Source organism: Protopterus annectens, chromosome 5.part0, assembly GCF_019279795.1.
Source record: "Protopterus annectens isolate FY-2018-M chromosome 5.part0, PAN1.0, whole genome shotgun sequence".
Taxonomy (NCBI): domain Eukaryota; kingdom Metazoa; phylum Chordata; order Ceratodontiformes; family Protopteridae; genus Protopterus; species Protopterus annectens.
In genome coordinates, this window is record NC_056735.1 from 956057809 (window position 1) to 956077995 (window position 20187).

Genomic DNA, 20187 nt, shown 5'->3' on the forward strand with positions numbered 1-20187 from the left:
TAAGTTAGATTTTTTGTAATGTTATATTTTTGATGTGTGACAGAGATCTGTGGACATCAGATGGATTTTATGTAAAGTAACATTCCTTTATGTAGGCATTAGGAGAAGCTCATTTTGTTTCTTAAGCACTTATTACTTTGGAATCTGTAGTGTCACAAGGTATGCAGAGAAAGGTCTCATAAGTATCATAACACAGCCCCTGGAGGCCATCATTTACTCTTTGAATTTATGTTAAAAGCTCATTCACAGGAGTCAACCTGGGTTAAAAGCATAGTCAGTCATCCAACACCTTGAGATTGGAGAATATTGTTGTATGATAAATTGTAGCTCACACACAGTCCAGCAAATGTTCCTGTCAGTCAGTTCACAGTGGTTCTCTAAGTACCTCATCGAATTCCACTTTTCCTTCACTTACTTCTTCACAGTATGCTAACTAAACTAAAAAAGTTATTTTCAAAGCACATTCCTTTCATGCACACAGGTTTAACCCTTTTCTCTCCTCTTCCCTTTCTGTATTACTACCCTACCACAAGCTCTGGACCTAGCCTTAACTTATAACACAAATAATACTACAATTATGTTTAAATATTACTTTTCAGTCTACTCCTTACCCACAGCATTTCTACCAGAAAGTCTTTTTACTAGATACTACAAATGTTTTCCTTCCGCCCCTGTAAATGTAAACCTCCTCTACCATCTTTCACCTAACACTCACAAACCTCATAAGTCTACCTTTCCATACATTTTGCACATAAAAAAGTGTTTAAATCCTATCTCTCTCATAATCACTCTAGCACTTCTGCTGCAAGCTAGAGGTATAAGACCAAGTCCAAGTCACTACCATGACTCACATTACCCTGTCCAGCTTCCCTTAATGGTCTCTGTGCCTTCATATTCATTGCCCATTGCCCAACCTAACTGTAGAAGCATAAACATTAAATTTAAGACTACTGAGGCTTGGGATTGTAATCAGTATTTATTTATTGGCATTTGTTTACAAGGAAAGTCTGACCTCTTTTTCAGTGGAGGCCTGGAGAGAAAGGTTCCATTACCCAAGCATCACAGGCATCATTTGCATTGTTTCTTCATTAGCAGTCACTTATATTCATGAGCAACAATTCAGCTATTTAGACATCCTTGATATCACTTACATCATTTCCAGTTTCAATTGAAAGTAAGAGTTACATGGGGTGTATATGAACATATTTTTAAATACAAGGAGGTATATACAGTGCAGTATTATCAGCAAGAATAGATTGTCATATTTTATATAAGAATATTTGTTACTACAAAGACTTGTTCAAAATCTAGGGTACAGGAATTATAAGATAAAGAGTTGCAGCAGCCCAAAGAAAGGAAAGGTGGGGAAGAAGCATAAGAAAAATAAAGGAGATGAGATGATTGAGGACGGTATGGTTGTGACAATAGTATATTAAGTTTTATACAGCATAAAGGTATGGCATGAATTCATATAGCTATATTAGTACCAGTTTAAACAAGTGTAAATACAGTGCTGTTTATCTATCAGGTTTTAATTTAGCTGCCATTTAAAATCTTTTAGGGCCCAGACTGTTCTTAAGTGGAGTGGAATGGTATTCCAGCTATTAGCAATGTTGTGTGAATACAAGGAGTATCCTGTATTGTTTTTAGGTTTAGTTATAAAAAGTAATAATTTGTCAGAGGTGCACAGAGGTCTCTTTGGGGTCTATATTAGAACATCGACTTTTTAAAACGTCGAATGTTCTAATATCAACCCCTATTCAGTGAATGCTGACAACATCGAACATGCAGAGTAGCAAATTTTTTCCAAGGGAAAAAAAATTTGCTGTTCCGACACACATACACACAACACAAACACACCAAACAAACAGCAATCCACACACATACACCTAAAATCCTACATCTAACCCTACACCAAACTGTACACACACCACTAGCTATCCACTTACGGTAACCCAAACCCTAACCCTAAGGTCCGTCACTATCGCACACTCACCTCACCCGTACCCTAGCCCTAACTCACCTACCCCACCCTAACCCTCATGTCCACACAATTGCACACTTACCTGATCCGCGCCCTAACACTAATTCACCTACCCTGTGCCCTAACCCTCATGTCCACACAATCGCACACTTAACTGATCCCGACCTGTAACTTTCCACCACAGTGCTGAACATAGCGAACCCACAGGAATGACTTCGCTTGCAATGGCTTTAAATGTAGCAGCACTTAAGTGTGAGTTGTTATTTTTCAAAGTCTGAAGAAGTTGGTGCAGGGCGCCGACGAAAAGCAGTATCGTGGTGCTTAATAAAATTGAAGTTGTTAGTTTATTGGCATCTTGTTTGCTTATCCCTTTGGAATTTAAAAAGACCTGCTTCAGTGAGTTTGGCTATCTGGCTGAGTTTATCTTTGATGAGTTTCACCCCTCTGACTGTGCTTATTGGAGGTGTTCAGCTCTGCTGCTTGGAATTAGGAACTGTGTTGGCTTAGAAGAAGCTTGTTGTTTTTGCCTTTGACTTCCAGAACAAGCATACGTGTGTTTGGGAGGCATTTAGTCCTGCTGTTTGGCGTCAAGAGCTGTGCTGGTTTAGAAGCCACAGGAACGGCCAACCAAATTCCTTCCCTAGGAAGAAATTCGGTGTTCCGCAGCTTCGCTATTTTCAGTGTTTACTGAATAGGGGTCAATGTTAGAACATTTGAAGTTGTGAAACTTCGATGTTCTAATATAGACCCATCTCTTTGTAGTGTAAGGTTGAATGATGGACTGAAGAGATGGCAATGTTTCTGAGTTGTGCAGTAGTTTGAAGGTTGTAGTTAATTGTGAGCACAATAGAGAATTTGTTTACTTCGAGCCAGACTACTTGTTTTAGGGAGAAGCAGTGACGTGATCTATATTACTACTTGGGTGCAAATTTGGCTGTTTTATTATAGCATTGTTCTAGTTAGGCCGATAGAGAGGAGTTGAGATTGGTTAGGATAGGAGAGGCATATAATACGGTGGGAAGTAGAAAAGAAGTGACTATGTTTTGTCTAGCAGAGTCAATAAGGTAGTGTTTTTCTGTGTAGAGACAGCTCAGCTTTTGATGTGTCTTCTTTATGGCTTGCTGAAGATGGAGATCAAATTTCAGGTGGTTGTCTATAACAACACCTGCTAGCTTGGTATGGAATACCAGTTCTACATTAGTCTTGGTGGATAACAGTATATTAAAGGTAGTTTTTTGGGAGGAGGAAGAGAGAGAAAGAGAAAATTAAGAGTGAACAGTGGTAGTTGACTTTTCTTTTGGAATTAGAAGGATTTGTGATTTGTCAAGCCAAGCTGCTATGGAGGAGGAAAATGATTTCTGGGTGTTTAGAACACAGGTGGTGTCCTTGCAGCACATATTAGAATGGAGCTGTCAGTTCATTGTACTATGGTGGTCTCATTGGCTGCTGTGTCTACATTGTTAAAAATAAATAAGTTAAACAGCAGTGGTCCTAGGATGTATGAAGAAAAGAGAATAAACCATCTTGCCATTCACTGCTTGGGCCCTATTAGTGTGGTAACTAAGAAGCCATTTAAAGAAAACTCTGCCTTAAAACTAAAAAATATTTTTTCTGTCTTCCTTTGTTTTTTGAACTATTTTAACACCTCAGAATCACTCTGACTTCATCTTATTGAATTTTAATATGTTTTCTGAAATATGGCTGGTAATGGGTCTGATGTATCAGTGTGATCTTGTTTTTCATCAAGCCTTTCTCTTTCAAGTCTGCTTTATGAGTCTTGCTAGACATAGGAAGCAGAGGTATATTCCCATGCCATTGACATATAATAGGATTAGTGTCAAGTCACTGTCATCTTATATACCTTCTGTAACAGGACTGCTTCTTTTATTCCTTGAATGGTCCTCATTTGTGTGTGTCTCAGAGCTTGTTTTACTGTATACTAATGAATTATATGGCTGCAACCAAAACAGTTGTTAAATTGCAGGCCTTTGTTCAAAGTATCTTTTTGTAGATCAAGATGAAGTTACAGTGCCCTCCCCAACACTTTGGTAAATATGTTGATACTTTACAAGAAAATGTCATAGACATCTTTGATACTACATTTAAGTCATCTTAAAATGTAAAGTAGTATAAACAGCAAATATGTCAATACTGTGATGCTGCATATGTAAATTTGTCAAAAAAGGTGACAAATGCCTTTGAACCACTGACTGAACTAATTGCCCTGTTTTGCTATGAACTGCATGGCTACATTGGAAGCAGCTGTGAACCAGTGCAAGTTCTCTTTCTGTGCAGCAATGACAATGGAAAATGGTTTCACACCTCTGTCTTTTTTACAGCAGGTGCTGAGCTTCTGACATCAGCAGCACTAATTACCCATATAAGATTGTCAGCAGTACCTGACTAAAAATTTCTCTGTGTCTGTGGTATGTCACACAGGCATAGACAAATTTCTCTGCAAACTGTATGAGAAGTTAAGCCTAACAAAGTTTGTACTCTTTCCTCTTCTTGATTTCCAAGGCAAGGAAATGAAAGTTTTATAAAGTACAAGCAGGTCTCCGGTACCTATACAATACTGGAACTGTATTATAGAGAGAAAAACAACCTAAGAGTTGAGTTAAACTGTTGGAGAAGATGTAATTTTCCTTGATGTGAGGACAGTGATAGGAGAATTTTAGGATGTGTTATGACTGTGTTGAATGCCTTGGATAGATCCAGAAATCGGGTTGAGGTTAGAAGACCTGAATTTCATTTCTAATTTATTATATCTTTGGAACTTAGAATGGCAATGGTTGTATTATGAATAGGTCTGAATCCATGCTGTGAGAGAGAGAGAGTGAGAGAGAGGAGGTTGTAAGAAGTAATAGATATAGTAAGTTGAAACTGAATACATCTTTCCAGTATTTTAGATAAGGGTGAGAGAATGGCGATTGGTCTAGATTTTGTGAGCTCTTGATGGACCATCTTTATGGAAGAGTATTTATTTTATGGACTTTTTCAATAAGGTTGATACATATTTTTCTTGGACCAAGCAGTTTGTTAGAATTAAGACAGGATATTCATGGCTATCTACTGCAAGTCTGAGGTATTCTGATGGAAGTTGGTCAGTATGTATCTACACATACTGTGTATATCTGAAAGGTGGTTATAGTCTTGACAACATCTTATTTAAGAAAATGTTTGACTCTGTAGAAAAATAAATGGGTACACCCTTTCTATTATGGCCTCCTTCCATGCTGAATCCGTTCAAGAGACTGTTAGATTACCTGAATGATTCCAGTAATATCTTGCTTTCTGCTTGACTGAAATCTAAATACCTTGCTCCAACTATCTAGAGTCAGAAGGACTAGATACAGTTACTAACTCTTAACCATTGTCTTATGCAGATCTATGGATACCCCCTGATAAAGATTTACATTGATGAGGCAGCATTATACTGGATGTATTATGACCTGAATAATCCAGATAATTTCAGTATTGTCTGAATGCTGCCCACTAATGGCTTTAGTCATCTTTTTGTACGACTATATTAATTTCACTCAGATCATTACTCTGACATCACAAACACATGCACACACACACACACACACACACACACACACACACACACACACACACACACACACACACACACACACACACACACACACACACACACACACACACACACACACACACACACACACACACACACACACACACACATATAGATCATTGTATATAAAGATAGTTCAATAAATCAATGCATACATACATGGATAAACAGGTAAAGAAACCACATTTGACTAGATCCCAGTCTTCTGTCCTAAAAGCATGACACATGCAGGCAGCTTAATCTGTTTCACAAGTGATCATGCTCTAATATCAGCCATCTGACACCGAATTAAAATATATACAACTCAAAAGTTTCAGTATACAAAACAATGTACAAAAATGTAACTCAGTAAGCAAAGCACTCAACCTCCATTTAGATGAGGTTGTTTGCTTAATTTAATTCAGTCTTGCTAGCAGCACTAAGTCTGTACCACTTATGAGGAACAGAATAGGCACAAAGACTGCCTACTGAAATAAAGGAAATGATCGCCAAGCAAGAACATGTCTGTCCAAAATGCCATAAAACAAAACTCTTTCTGATTTTTGTAATTCCCTGACTGAACAAAATAATGCAAACTATAAATATCAGTAGGCAAATCATATTTTCTAAGTGAAAAGTGAGATTAATTTATAAAAATAATACACACACACACACACACACACACACACACACACACACACACACACACACACACACACATACACACACACACACACACATAAATTTTGCAAAAACATATATCAGTGTTTATAATTAGATTATACAGGCACTTCATCTCCATTACCTCAGCCTGGTGATGTCAGCATAGCTAAGTAATTTGTTAACCACTTTTGAGACTCTGTTATGAAACCTGTAATCAGGACAGCTAAGAAGAATGAACCCACTTCCTTACCACCTCCTCAACACTTCTTTAATCAACTGATCATCTATACTACTTCTATACTACTTCTATACTACTTCTGCTGAACAAGAACAAGTTCAGAAATCATCTCTTTTTTTGGGAAATCTTCCACTGGAAATCTTAAACTCTTATAGCACAGTCCATTGTTTATCCAGTAACCATCCTTAAAAAAACAGAGCCATAAAAGAAGTCAAAGTAGGGGTCTGCTGAAAATAATATGTAATTATCCCTTTATACATAGTCATTCCTCAACTTACATTAACATCTCAAGACTTTACCCTCTTTGCAAAATTAAAAATGCATTTATAAACAGCTCCTGGAACTTCATATTAATTCCACTGTAGTCTCTAGCAATCAGCATAATTTTTGTTCACATCACAGTACATAACTCTCTCCTAGAGCTTGATGAATACATGTGATGAGCTTATCATATGCAAACATATTGGCTCAGTATTTCTAGACCTACCCAAAGTCTTTGATGAGCTTCCCTCACAACTTATAACTATCCTGGAAAACTCTGGCTTTGTACAAAAATGCTATAAGGTGGTTCTCTGATAACATAAGTAATCAAACACAAACCTTATGATGGAAACCCACAGGAATAAGTGTTGGGTCCACTCTTTATCACTCCATACACAAATGAAAAATCTAATAATGCAGGAAACTCAAAACGTATCCACTTTATAGATAAGTCCACCATTGCTCTGCTTGATATGATACTTCATGCAGTCAGCACTAAATTATATGTATAATGTTATTCACAACAAGCATAACTGAACAATATGGGCCTACATCTTAATGCCTGTAAGACAAGATTGATGCTAGGTCTAACACCTTGTCCTAACAGTCCATATGCGCTGGCCCAAGTATTGATTCCATATCTAAGCAACCATTTATTTAGATATTTTATCATCATAATAGATCAAGTGAACATGTTCAAAAAAGTCAAGCCTTAAAAATCATTGGAGTTGTTCTAGATAATCAATGAACACATTACTGCACACCTGCATATTAAAAAACAAATGTTATTGAGGTCAGCATAAAGCTAGTGAAGTTACTTAGGGCTAAATTAGTTCTCACTGAAAATGTAAATGTTGTCTCCGCAGGATTATAGCCATTGCTCTCCTTAATATATTAATCTCATTTATTTACACACATGATTTCATCTTTGTTACACAATCACAAACAGGTATACAGTAATATATCTTGATATGCAGCAGATAGCGATAGTAAAACCCCTCAGTGTTTTCTTCTTAATCGACTTAGCTGACTAGAATTCAATGTGCCATCACAGAATTATGTCTGGCTTATAAACTCCTTACATCACCAAAATGCCCATCCCTATCTTACATCTTTACCTGGCATACAACACCTCATGGTCATAGAGGCTCATTTGACCCTGTAGTAGCCATGCCAAAGACTTGCAGTAAACATGGTAATTAAGAAATTTGCTGTAAGAATTAGCAAAGAATGGAAGAAGTTGATGTTCAACATAAAATCAAATCTTCATAAACACTCTTTCAAAGTCTCAGTGAAGTAACATTTGCAATGCACTTAATATACAACTGTGGCATCACTTAGCACAGCAATCTCTTCCTCATTTCATCAAACGTAATTTCAGAGAGACTAGTTCACAAAGCATATGACTAAACCTCTTATTTAAATTGTACTTATACTGCAACTAGATAATTCTTTGGGTGCATTATCTGCAGATTATATATCAATCAGCCATAGAAGTATTTGATATTAAGCTGTCTGTATATTATCTGTCAACTGCGACTACAGAAGCTTTTGATATTCAGTCATCCACATATTCTCTACGAGCTATATATTCAACAGCTATAATAGTATCATCCACATATTATCTATGAGCTATAAAGCCAACAACTATAATAGTATCATCCACATATTATCTATGAGCTATATATCCAACAGCTATAATAGTATCATCCACATATTATCTATGAGCTATATATCCAACAGCTATAATAGTATAATCTACATATTATCTAAGAGCCGTATATCCAACAGCTATAATAGTATCATCCACATATTATCTAAGAGCCGTATATCCAACAGTTATAATAGTATCATCCACATATTATCTACGAGCTATATATCCAACAGCTATAATAGTATCATCCACATATTATCTAAGAGCCATATATCCAACAGCTATAATAGTGTCATCCACATATTATCTAGAGGTATATATCCAACAGCTATAATAGTATCATCCACATATTATCTAAGAGCCGTATATCCAACAGCTATAATAGTATCATCCACATATTATCTACGAGCTATATATCCAACAGCTATAATAGTATCATCCACATATTATCTAAGAGCCATATATCCAACAGCTATAATAGTATCATCCACATATTATCTACGAGCTATATATCCATCAGCTATAATAGTATCATCCACATATTATCTACGAGCTATATATCCATCAGCTATAATAGTATCATGCACATATTATCTATGAGCCGTATATCCAGCAGCTATAATAGTATTTGATATACAGTTGCTGTTTCAACCATGATGGACATGATTGGTAGGATAATGCTCAGTCTTAAATTGGTTTATGTAACTACTACTATAAGAACATCATTTATTGTCCTATTTTGGCAAATTTATTGTATCTTTTGTATCAATACCAAGGCCTAACTTTTTCAATGTATAAAATTACTGTATCTTTGTGGACATCTCTCCCAAGGGCTCTACTGAAATTGGGACCTCCTAGTTGAACTTTCCTGGTTAACAAATGAAAATGAATAAGTACAATTAAATAAATAAAGCATTTGCATTTAATAATGAGAACATTTCATACTAACTGCAACATGGGTCCTGTAAGGAATAGTGTAATACCTTTTGCTACCGTGTTCAGAAATTGTTGTTACTTTTAATGGGAGATTTACAAAACCCTACAATGCCTTGCAACAAGCATGTGTGCAGATGCCTTTTCTCTTTATTAAACCATTGACCAAGATCTTTTCTGGTACTTCCCCTTAAAGCAGTTACTTTGGGGAATTTGCCATCTTCACTTCTATATTAATTGAGTAGGGAGGATCTCCATGATGTATGTAGGAATCATCCATTGTATAATCAATCACCAGTTTGTAGATGCAAGTATCTTTGCATACTAAATACTGGCAGACAAAAATACATCTGTGTTTGGTATTGTTTATGCACTAGTATTGTAATATGGAAAATCCTTACTTCAGCTATATAGTGCCTTAGCTTCTCAGTTTAGAAATGATTATTACATTCTTGGGAAATCTGTATAATTCCAAAGATTCCTTGCAATGCAAATGAATGCATTTTTTCACTCACTGTATTGCCAAAATCCCTTCTGATATCTAACCTTTAACCAGTTATGTGGGAGTGTTTATCCTAAAAACAGAGGAAATGGAAGGGCACATGGTAACATAAGCAACAAAATAATATGTAATGGGAAATGGAACTTGTTTTAGCCAACAAAAACAAAAAAAGAAAAATAAAAGCTGACCTGGCTATGTTACAAGGCATGTAACCACAAGAACTGGCTTAGTGACTAATAACAGTATTATATTCCTGGAAAGTGATGGATTTTGAAACAAAACAGATGAAGTGTATACCACAATCTCAGTCAGTGACTAATTGGGAAGGGCTGTAAAAGTAACAACATGTAATTAATTATAAGTGTGAAAGAAAGAAATAATTCTGTTTGGCATGATAGTGTATTTCTTTCAAGAGTAAATAATGTCATCACATCAAAGTATATTAATCGGAGCAGGGTGCTGTTTTGATTCTTTTCTTTGCAACTTTCCGGAAGGAGAGTGTCAGTAATGACACACTGTCTGCAAGAGTCCCAGTCCCACTGGGAGCTAAACTGATTACACCAAATAAGTATAACACTGCATTTGTGATCCAAGCTGAGAGACAAACCTGAGCTACACTATCGAGTGTGCATGTATTTACCAATAGGAATTATAGTTCATTTCTTGGAGAAGTTGTATCATGTCAGACTGATTTAACATGCTAATGTTCTGCACAAAAAAGAGCCATCTGTAAGGATTAATTTCATGTAAGCTAGTATTATCAGCATGGCTTTTTTCACATAATGAAGTCAGATATCATTGCAGTACCTTATCTGTCAGTTTCACATCTTCTTCTTAAGATTATTTTGGTATATTTTTGTTTAGGACATGAAAACCCATTCAGCATTAAAATGAACCATATTCGAGATGCAACAGCCAGGACACCTGTCTCAAAGGAGTGTGTCTTCTCTCTGGACCTCAGTGGATCACCTTTAATGGAGCAGTTTCCCCAGGATTTACAGTGTCAGTTTATCCTCAGACCAAGCTGTCTGGCTCCATCCCACCAAGCAACAGGTATGTACTTCATATGGCAATGTTTTATATTTTATAGATATTAAATCTAGGCTATATATCTGACAAAGATATCGTAACATCAGAACTGACAGTGAGCTTGCATAATTAGATTCATATGATGAAGTACTTTAAGCAGCTTTATATCTCTTAAGTTGAATAATTCTTCCCTTCCCTTGTAATTGTAGAGTTCTGAGACTTTTTAAAATATAGTAATCAGCAGTAACTAATAATTTGGATGAGAAGTTGTCCCCATAGAAAACTCCATAATTTGTTTTATTGTGTGCCTGTGGTTGAGCTAGATATGTAACACATGGGCCCCTACTAATCAAAGAAATATTTTTCGCATATGTTACTGCATCTGTGTATGTGATAGCTAGCACTTTCTTTTGCTCCTGGTTTTGGTCGGTTTTAATAGTCAAACAAGTGCAGTAGTGTCTGTTCTAATTAAAGTAGGATGTACATAATTTAAACTATTTATAGTGCAAACTATAGACCACCCATGACAGAATTATGAGACCAGCCAAGTAAATCAAGATGCAAAAAGCATTTGAAAAAAAGGACATGTAGACTCTCTTAGGGGCAATTTTTTTAGTGGCTGTATAAGAAAATTATGTGGTGATGAACTGAGTTGGTGTGTTCTGTGTGTACGTGTGTGTGTGTGTGTGTGTGTGTGTGTGTGTGTGTGTGTGTGTGTGTGTGTGTGTGTGTGTGTGTGTGTGTGTGTGTGTGTGTCTTTGGAACAGTGAGGGTTTGACCTTTGATTGCTTAGATCCAGAATTGCTTCAATGGGACTTCTTTAAAACTACTAGGATAACAGTCACAGCCGTTTACTCCTTAGGATAATGACAGTGGCATTATTTTGAAGCCCTCTCATGTATTACAGCCTAGCTATTTCCTCTTTCACATCTTCACAAAAAAAATACATTTTTAGGTTTTAGTGAAAGCAACCTTTTTTTCATTGTTTTTCCCTGTCTGACCTAGCAAGATCATGCTCAGTAGCATGATTTTTGCTGCTTTCACACATCTTCAACAGTTTTACATCCACTCATACCCAAGTTTTATTACATTCAACAATAATATTAATCTTGATGTATATAAACTGTTACTTAGTTTTTACTTTATTTTTTCACTTTGTTAAAACCTTAACCCCAACTTACTGACTATGATCATCCTCAGTTTTTTTACTTCTGCTAGGACAACATGGATTTCTGAAATGTAATGTATTTTAGTTCCATGACTCTTAAGATTTCCTTTTCAAACTATAAAGTTTACCTTGTTGTGCATGTTTTAAGACTTAAGTTGCACTTTGACTTCTCAGAACCTGAATGAAAATTATTGTGTTAAAATCATATACTATAAAAATGTAGCCTGTAAAATGCTACAATGATTCTTGTACATGTTCATATTTGAGCCTACTTCTGTTAATCTATGCACTCTTTTTTTTTGTGGGTATTCAGTTGATGTAAATCCAGGTCTCTCTTCCATGTTTTACCCAGGGCTTTTAGTGCTTGCCACAATGAGAGTAAAGACTGCAAGTGTCCAATGGAGAGTTTCAAAAGAGAAATTCTTAACCTTATTATCTGAGATAGAATATCATATGGCTTCTAAAGTGTGTTCTATATATGCCTAAGCATGTAATTCTAGGTACTGCACATTTACTATTGAATGCATTTATAGTACTTAAAAACAGCGAGTAAGCGTGACTTGCATATAACCTTCATTGTTTTGATGATGATTTGTATGGACAGATCAAACAGTATATCTATATGAATGTTATACTAGATGGGACTATAAATATACAGAGAGGCACTGGCTGAATAAGTTAGGATCAATGTGTAAAGAAGTAAAGAAATGCAATTAAGGTACAAACAGATTGTTTTCATGCCCCCTTTCCCTGTGCTGCGGTGGTTCAGTAACAGTACATTAAATGTCTGGTCTACAAGTGTTGAAAAATAAAATAAAAAAAAAAAAAGAGAGAGAGAGAGAAACTGAAAATATGGCATCATGTAAAATGAAAGATAAGATGTTCCAAGAAGATAAAAGATTCAATTACATTTATGAGGGCAAGCATAACATTATATGGACATGCAGTTATTTAATGTGCATGCAGGTTTCAATTTGAAGTGTCTGTGCACTGTAATCTTATTTGGTGTGCCTTTTAAAATGTTTTACATAGTGTGTTTTTCATTTATAATGATCAGGAATTCAGAATTAAGTAGGGTTATCCTGCCCTTGTACAGTACACTGTGTCCACCGCTTGGAATAGTATAACTGTTTCTGGGTGCCATCAAACCATAAAGGTGTATAGTCAGGGACAGAGTAATGGTCCAGGAAAGAAGAAAAAGGGAGAAGCTGCAAAATCTGAGCTATGCTTTGACAGCTGCTAAAGTAGACATGCCCTTGGAAGGAAGAAAACTGACTGCAGACACAGAGCATATAATCACAGTACAAGTGGAATTTAATACCATTAAAGTAATTGAAACACAAGATGTATAAATGCAAGGGGGTGAAATGTCTTTTTTTACAAAGGTGTGAGAAAACATTTTCTGAAGATTTTGGGTGTATGCATTTATTTCACACATGATAACTTATTCATGGAGTCCACAAAACAAATATGTGGATATTAAAGATATTAAATCTGTACGATAGGAAATCAATACAAGGGTAAATTACCTTCCTTTTTCTTGCATTTCTGGACTGCTACAGAAATAGGTTGTCTCCTAACTTGTGTTGATTCTAGAGCTCTCTTTATATGCTCTTTAACAAAATACCAGTCTTAACATTGCCTCATACAGATGAATAAGCTAATCCATCAAATTCTTAGTTTGATACATAAATATTTATTCATCAAAACCGCACAGTGAGAATAATCAGATTCTCTGAACCATCACCTTTTGCTGATATTATAATTAATTAAACAAAAACTGTGCCATACATTATACATATGTCCTAATTAAAACCAGACAGTATGTGATTTGTACTAACATGTTGGTTGCCTACCTTATGGATTGGAGTTTCTAATAAAGACTATATACCAGAATATGTTGACCCCCATCTTTATGTATTGATGACACAGCCTGCACAGTAGGTTGGTTTACTGCTTCCTGGGGCAGATGGCATTTGGAATGGGGCAAATGTGTAAGGGAATGGAGCAGATGTGTAAGATAAGGCACTGCACAGGAACATCCTCTGCATTTGAATACATTCAGCAGAACACAGGCATGTAAACCACGTCCCATTTGCAACACTTTACAAAAGTATGCACACAGACCTCTTTTAAGAAGCTGTATGTTTCAGAATTGTATTTCTTTAATTCTACAATTGGAGACTTTTTCCATTTTAAATAGAATTACTTCACTATTTCCTTGAATGAAGGTTTCAGTGTTTGGTGTTTCCATCCCTTGAAATCTAAAGTTCTTTACCTATCACTACTAATTCATCTAACACCCATAATACTATACCGCAAAACCCCAATGCTAGACAACAGAACAGAGCCACATGCTGACTCAGTCTGACTTTTATGCAGAGTTCCATTGGATTTCAGTGCATGAAATAATGCCACCGTGGTAGTTTTGAAATGCTGATGTTAATAATTCAGCTGTGTGCATTGCCTTACATGCTCAACAAAGATGACAGAGTTTATTTATATATATTTTTCACCCGTTATTTAGCTTGTGAGGATTCCAAATCACAATCGTAGTTTAGCAAGCTGCAGTATTATGCGGTAATAGGATAACGATTGGAACTTTAATGGAATGGAGCTATTGAGGATTCAAGTGGTTCTCACTGCCCATTGTCATCCCCAACATTCCTAATGTGTGAGTGATACATTGCTTGCTATCCAGGGGTATGCCTCTAAACCAAAACATTATTGTATATGTCATCATATGTTGTAGGCTATCCACCTGCTGCAAGAATGGTTCTGTTCAGTAACCCAGTGCACCCCTTCCATCTTTCTGTAAACACAGGACATTTTGCACATGTGCACCCCATATCTCCCTAAATTCACACCATTTATTTTTCAGGCTCACTCCCTTCCCAGCCCTACTCTGGCATTGTGCATTACCTTCAGTGCCATGCCTTGTTGTTCTGGTGTGCCAAACCTTAATGTATTGTACCAGAGTAATTCATGAATATGCTGCTGTAGACTCATATTTTAATACTGTTTAAATTCCAGTAAGTCATTGTGGTATATTTATACAGCATAAAAGCCACATGCACATGTCCACTGAGTCACTGTGGTATTTATACAGCATAAAAGCCACATGCACAAGTCCACTAAGTCACTGTGGTATAATTATACAGCATAAAAGCCACATGCACAAGTCCAAGTCAATGTGGTATACTTATACAGCATAAAACCCACTTGCACATGTCCACTAAGTCACAACGGAGTACTTGGAAAGCATAAAAGTCATATACATATGTGGCAACCCTGATAGGCAGGACAACAGGAGGTATTTACTCCAAGAAGTGTGGCTTGTGCAAGCAGAAATGCCAATAGATACACAATCTCTGCTACTGTAACTGATTACAGTGAGTATGGAGGACAGTGTGCCTTAATAGTGCTGCATGCTTAATGTTCTGGACTGCAGCCAATCACACTGATATCCCTCCCTTTATTTTTTAAATTCAGAAGTAGGGCTAACCCTGGTATAGTGGTGTGAATATTTGCAGTCTGCTTAACTATGCTCGTTGGCATGCAGCAAACAGAATTAATTCCCTAATGAATTCTTCCATGCTAGTGCCTGTAGCACTGAGGGCAGTGATGGACATTGCTATGCTTCTCACACTTCCTGATACATTAGGGCATAGGGATCTTATACATTATTTCCTCTAGGCACAAATCTACAAATGCCTACTGTTTACCATACTGACTGTCTGCTTTATAGATGGCTTTGTGCTGATTTGTTCTGACTCCAGTATCTGTTACTACATGCACGTACAGAAAATTATTTAGTTGTAACTTGCATGGCTTTTACAAAGTTGGTTGATTTTTCATTGTGGTTAATGAAGACTGTCAAAGACACTTTCAGTCTTGACTTACGGTAATGCAAGAAAATATCTGTAAGGGATATTGCATAAAGAGGAAATGCATTAACACTTAATTATGCAATGTTAGAAAAATCCTAGGACAGCAAGTCATGGCATGTGTTAACCTTACAATGTAAGAAGCGCCAAGAAGAAAACTTGGCAATACTCACTGTTGCTCTTTCAGAACTACTTTGGATGTTATAATATAGTTTAGCATGGTTATTATTTATTTTATTTATTTATATTTGTTTACTGGGGTAGTGCATTCATCTCAATGGACCATTTGCAGGCACAGCCCAGGTGAATAGAATAAAAACATATTTAAACATATTTACAGATATAATATATATATATATATATATATATATATATATATATATATATATATGTGTGTGTGTGTGTGTGTGTGTGTGTATATATATATATATATATATATATATATATATATATATATATATCTATGGGTCTATATTAGAACATCGACTTTTTAAAATGTCGAATGTTCTAATATCGACCCATATTCAGCGAACACTGACAACATCGAACACACAGAACAGGGAAAAAATTTGCTGTTCTGACACACATACACACAACACAAACACACCAAACAAACAGCAATCCACACACATACACCTAAAATCCTACATCTAACCCTACACTAAACTGTACACACACCACTAGCTATCCACTTACCTTAACCCAAACCCTAACCCTAAGGTCCGTCACTGTCGCACATTCACCTCACCCGCACCCGAACCCTAACTCACCTACCCTGCCCTAACCCTCACGTTCACACAATCGCACACTTACCTGACCCGCACCCTAACCCTAACTCACCTACCCCGCGCCATAACCCTCATGTCCACACAATCGCACATTTACCCGATCCCGACCAGTAACTTTCCACCACAGTGCTGAACATAGCGAAGCCACAGGAACGGCCAACCGAATTTCTTCCCTAGGAAGAAATTCGGTGCTCTGCAGCTTTGCTATTTTCAGCGTTCGCTGAATAGGGGTCAATATTAGAACATTCGAAGTTGTGAAACATCAATGTTGTAATATAGACCCATATATATATATATATATATATATATATATATATATATATATATATATATTTACAGATACAAGGATATGCTATAACATTTAGTTCAAGAAGCAGTTAGTGTAAAAACATGGACAGAATTCTGCTTAGTAGAACTTTATGGATATGATGTAGCCATAATGACTAAGATGGCTTATTCTACAGGGATAGCAGCATATAATTATATAGAGAGGTATGAAGACATTAGAAGAGGAAAGTGAGAAGTGAGAATAGTTGCAAAAATGGATACCACAGGGAGAAGACAGGGAAAGGGTATGAGAGACATGCAGGGGAAGAGAAGTAGAAAGGAGAAGTAAAGAGATGACGAGATAAGGAAGGATGAAATAGGGAAAAAGGGGTGTATGAGAGAGCTGCAGGGTTCATGTAATGTGACCTGAGTGAGTGCAGCTGCACATTGTTTGGGTGAAGAGGTGTTTCTTAAGCTGTTGTCTGAACTCAGAATACTTTTGGACTGTCAGACTGAAAGAGGAATGGAGTCCCATAGTTTAGGTGCTAGTATGGAGAATTTGCATCTGTATTACAACATCAAAAAAAAAACGGCATTCGAACGGCTTAAAAATAGAAAATGCCCTATCTCGAAGTTGCTTTTGTGGGGGGCAGCACCCCACACACACCCCCGCTAATTATATATACCAATTCCGAGATCACACTACAGTGAAGAAAGAGCAAATTTTCCTGTAGCACGATCTCATAAAAAACACATCGATGAATGACATTTCCAATATTAAAGCCATTCAGTCTTCAGCCTCTTCGATTTCATAATAGGAACCCAAGAATTCATGGTCAGTGTAATAAAGTTTAGTTTTTGGAGTTAGAAGGGGGGTTGAGATTGAGAGATACCCCTGAGATTATATGTGGAGGTATTGGGAAAACGTTTAAGTGAGAGAGGATAATGTCTCAGGAGAAAGGGCTTTGTGAATTAGTGATCCTAGTCAGGGGCGGCTCGTGCTATAGGACTGCAGGACTGCAGCCCTCCCACTTAGAAAACAAAAAGAAAACCCACCTAGAAAACAAAAAAAAAAATTAAAAAAAAAACAGTTAACTACGAATCCCGGAAGTCCACGCATGCGCACACACACTGGTTGGAACCCAGAAGAACTCCAGACTGCTTTGTCAAGCAGTCCGGATAAGGGAAAAGGCATCTCTACCCCGCAAATGCCCAGAAGTCTGTGTGGTGATGACCACACAGAACAGAAGAGCTCCGGACTGCTCCTTCTGCAGGCTAGACCTATCGGGAGAGAGGTGAGGTTTGTCTCACGACAACTGGAGGATTCACCGTTAGCTTGCGTGGCTGAGGAGCTCTCTCCAGGAGGATGGATGCAGGGTTGGATTGGATTTATTTTCCTGATGTCGCAGCTGGGTGAGGAGCTCTCTCCAGGAGGATGGATGCAGGGCTGGATTGGATTTATTTTCCCGATGGACGATCTTGCATCCGTTCTAGGTGATCTCGCAGCCGTAGTGTGTGTGTGTGTGTGTGTGGGGGTTAGTAAATAACAGTAGGAAACAGGAACAGGGCTCTCATGGTGACATTGTATGTAAAAGTTTAGTAAAAGGATTTGCTTAAGTTAAATGTAAACCAGGCAGATATGTCAGCTGTGGGTATAGTGATGGAAAAGATTAAAAAAAAAAGAGGTTAGAGTGCATTTGGAAAAACAGTTTATAGATAACGATGGGCACCAAGCTTTTACTTTGGGTAATTCGTGAAACTCCAGTTTGTCTTCTATGACTGAGTAATGAAGACCATGGATACAATTCTGCCTGTTGATGTGATGTTCTAGGCTTCAGTAAGTCCTTTGGCTTGTTAAATGATAAGAGGATGGTTTTCACTTTTACTGGTTGGTACAGCAAGTGGCTGAGGAATAGGAGTCAGAAAGTATTACAGAGAAACTTTCATAGGAGGAAAAGGTGCTAATAGTTTAACTTGAAGCATGTCTCTTTCAGTTTATTTACAGCACCAGCTGTATTACAAGCACTCTCAGGTCCCACTAACAATTAAAGGTTAAATGAGTGAGCAGCGCCTTACTTGTACTAGTCTTCTGAGGCAAACTATTTCCATTCATGCTGTTCATTCTTTACCATATGGAGTTCTGGTTTGCATCAGCCTGCATTCGACATCACACATTAGTTGCTAGTTTCTCAGGGGTGTAAGTCAGTTTAATATTTAGTCCCCTTACTGTGCATGTAAGAAATGTTAAAATAGGTTGCTGCATAGCTGTATATGTTCTAATAGACAAAAAGACCATAAGGATGAAAGCTAAAGCTATGACAACTTACCTCTTCTAACCTGCTGAATTTCGATCTCTGAGCCTATATGTCAGTTTAGAAAACTGTCTTAAAGTCATTATATATTTATTATTTTGCTAAATGAGAGAATGCACTGGCCTTAATGGACCATTCTTAGTCATGACACAAGCCAAAATCTAAACACAAATGATTACAGTAAGGAAATCCAGATGTTCAAATAAAAACACAGCATCTGCAATTCAGTAACAAGAAACATTAGCATAGATCCACAGTGTGTGTATGTGTGTGTGTGTGTGTGTGTGTGTGTGTGTGTGTGTGTGTGTGTGTGTGTGTGTGTGTGTAAACTGCCCCAATTGCTATATACTGGTGGCTACAGAGAACTCATGGTGGTGGGTAGGAATACCAGACCTGAACCCTGTACCTTAGATACAAGTGGCAAGGGCCTGAATTCCCTACCTACCACCACCGATTTTTGCCTCATTTTTGTTCTGTTCTGTTCCTCATAAATTCTGTGGTTTCTACATTTTTGTTACACAGTCAGTGGTGCAGTGGTAGCATTGTCACCTAACAGGTAGAGCTTCTTTGGTTTGATTCTTGGCTGGGGTGCCTTCTGTGTGGAGTCTGCATGTCCTCTCATCTTACAAAGACATGTCTGGAGTGTTTCTCCCTGGGCCTGTGCTGAAAATTGGCTTTTGTTCCAAGTCGGACTTTCCTGGTTAACAAATGTTAAATAAATAAATAAAAATGACAGGCATTTGAATTTCAGACTTCATATTCTTCAGAAAGAACATGGTAACACAAAACCTTTTATTCTAGCAATTTTCTAAGTTTATAAGATGGATATTTGAAATTTGTCCGTATTTGTTGGACTGTATTCCCCCATGATTGGCTTCGTTCAGGTTTTTGTACTAAGGTTGAGAGCTATGGTGAGAACTAAATTCA

The 20187-nt window shown here is 37.1% G+C and overlaps 1 protein-coding gene across 1 annotated transcript in view; it reads left to right on the forward strand.

Annotated features, from left to right (window-relative positions):
• The window catches only part of ARHGAP20 (Rho GTPase activating protein 20), a 781419-nt gene that overhangs the window by 659713 nt on the left and 101519 nt on the right, over nt 1-20187 (forward strand). Inside the window, exon 9 of the mRNA XM_044072727.1 lies at nt 10674-10862. Coding sequence (XP_043928662.1) covers nt 10674-10862 — 189 coding nt within the window. The remainder of the gene's footprint in view (nt 1-10673; nt 10863-20187) is intronic.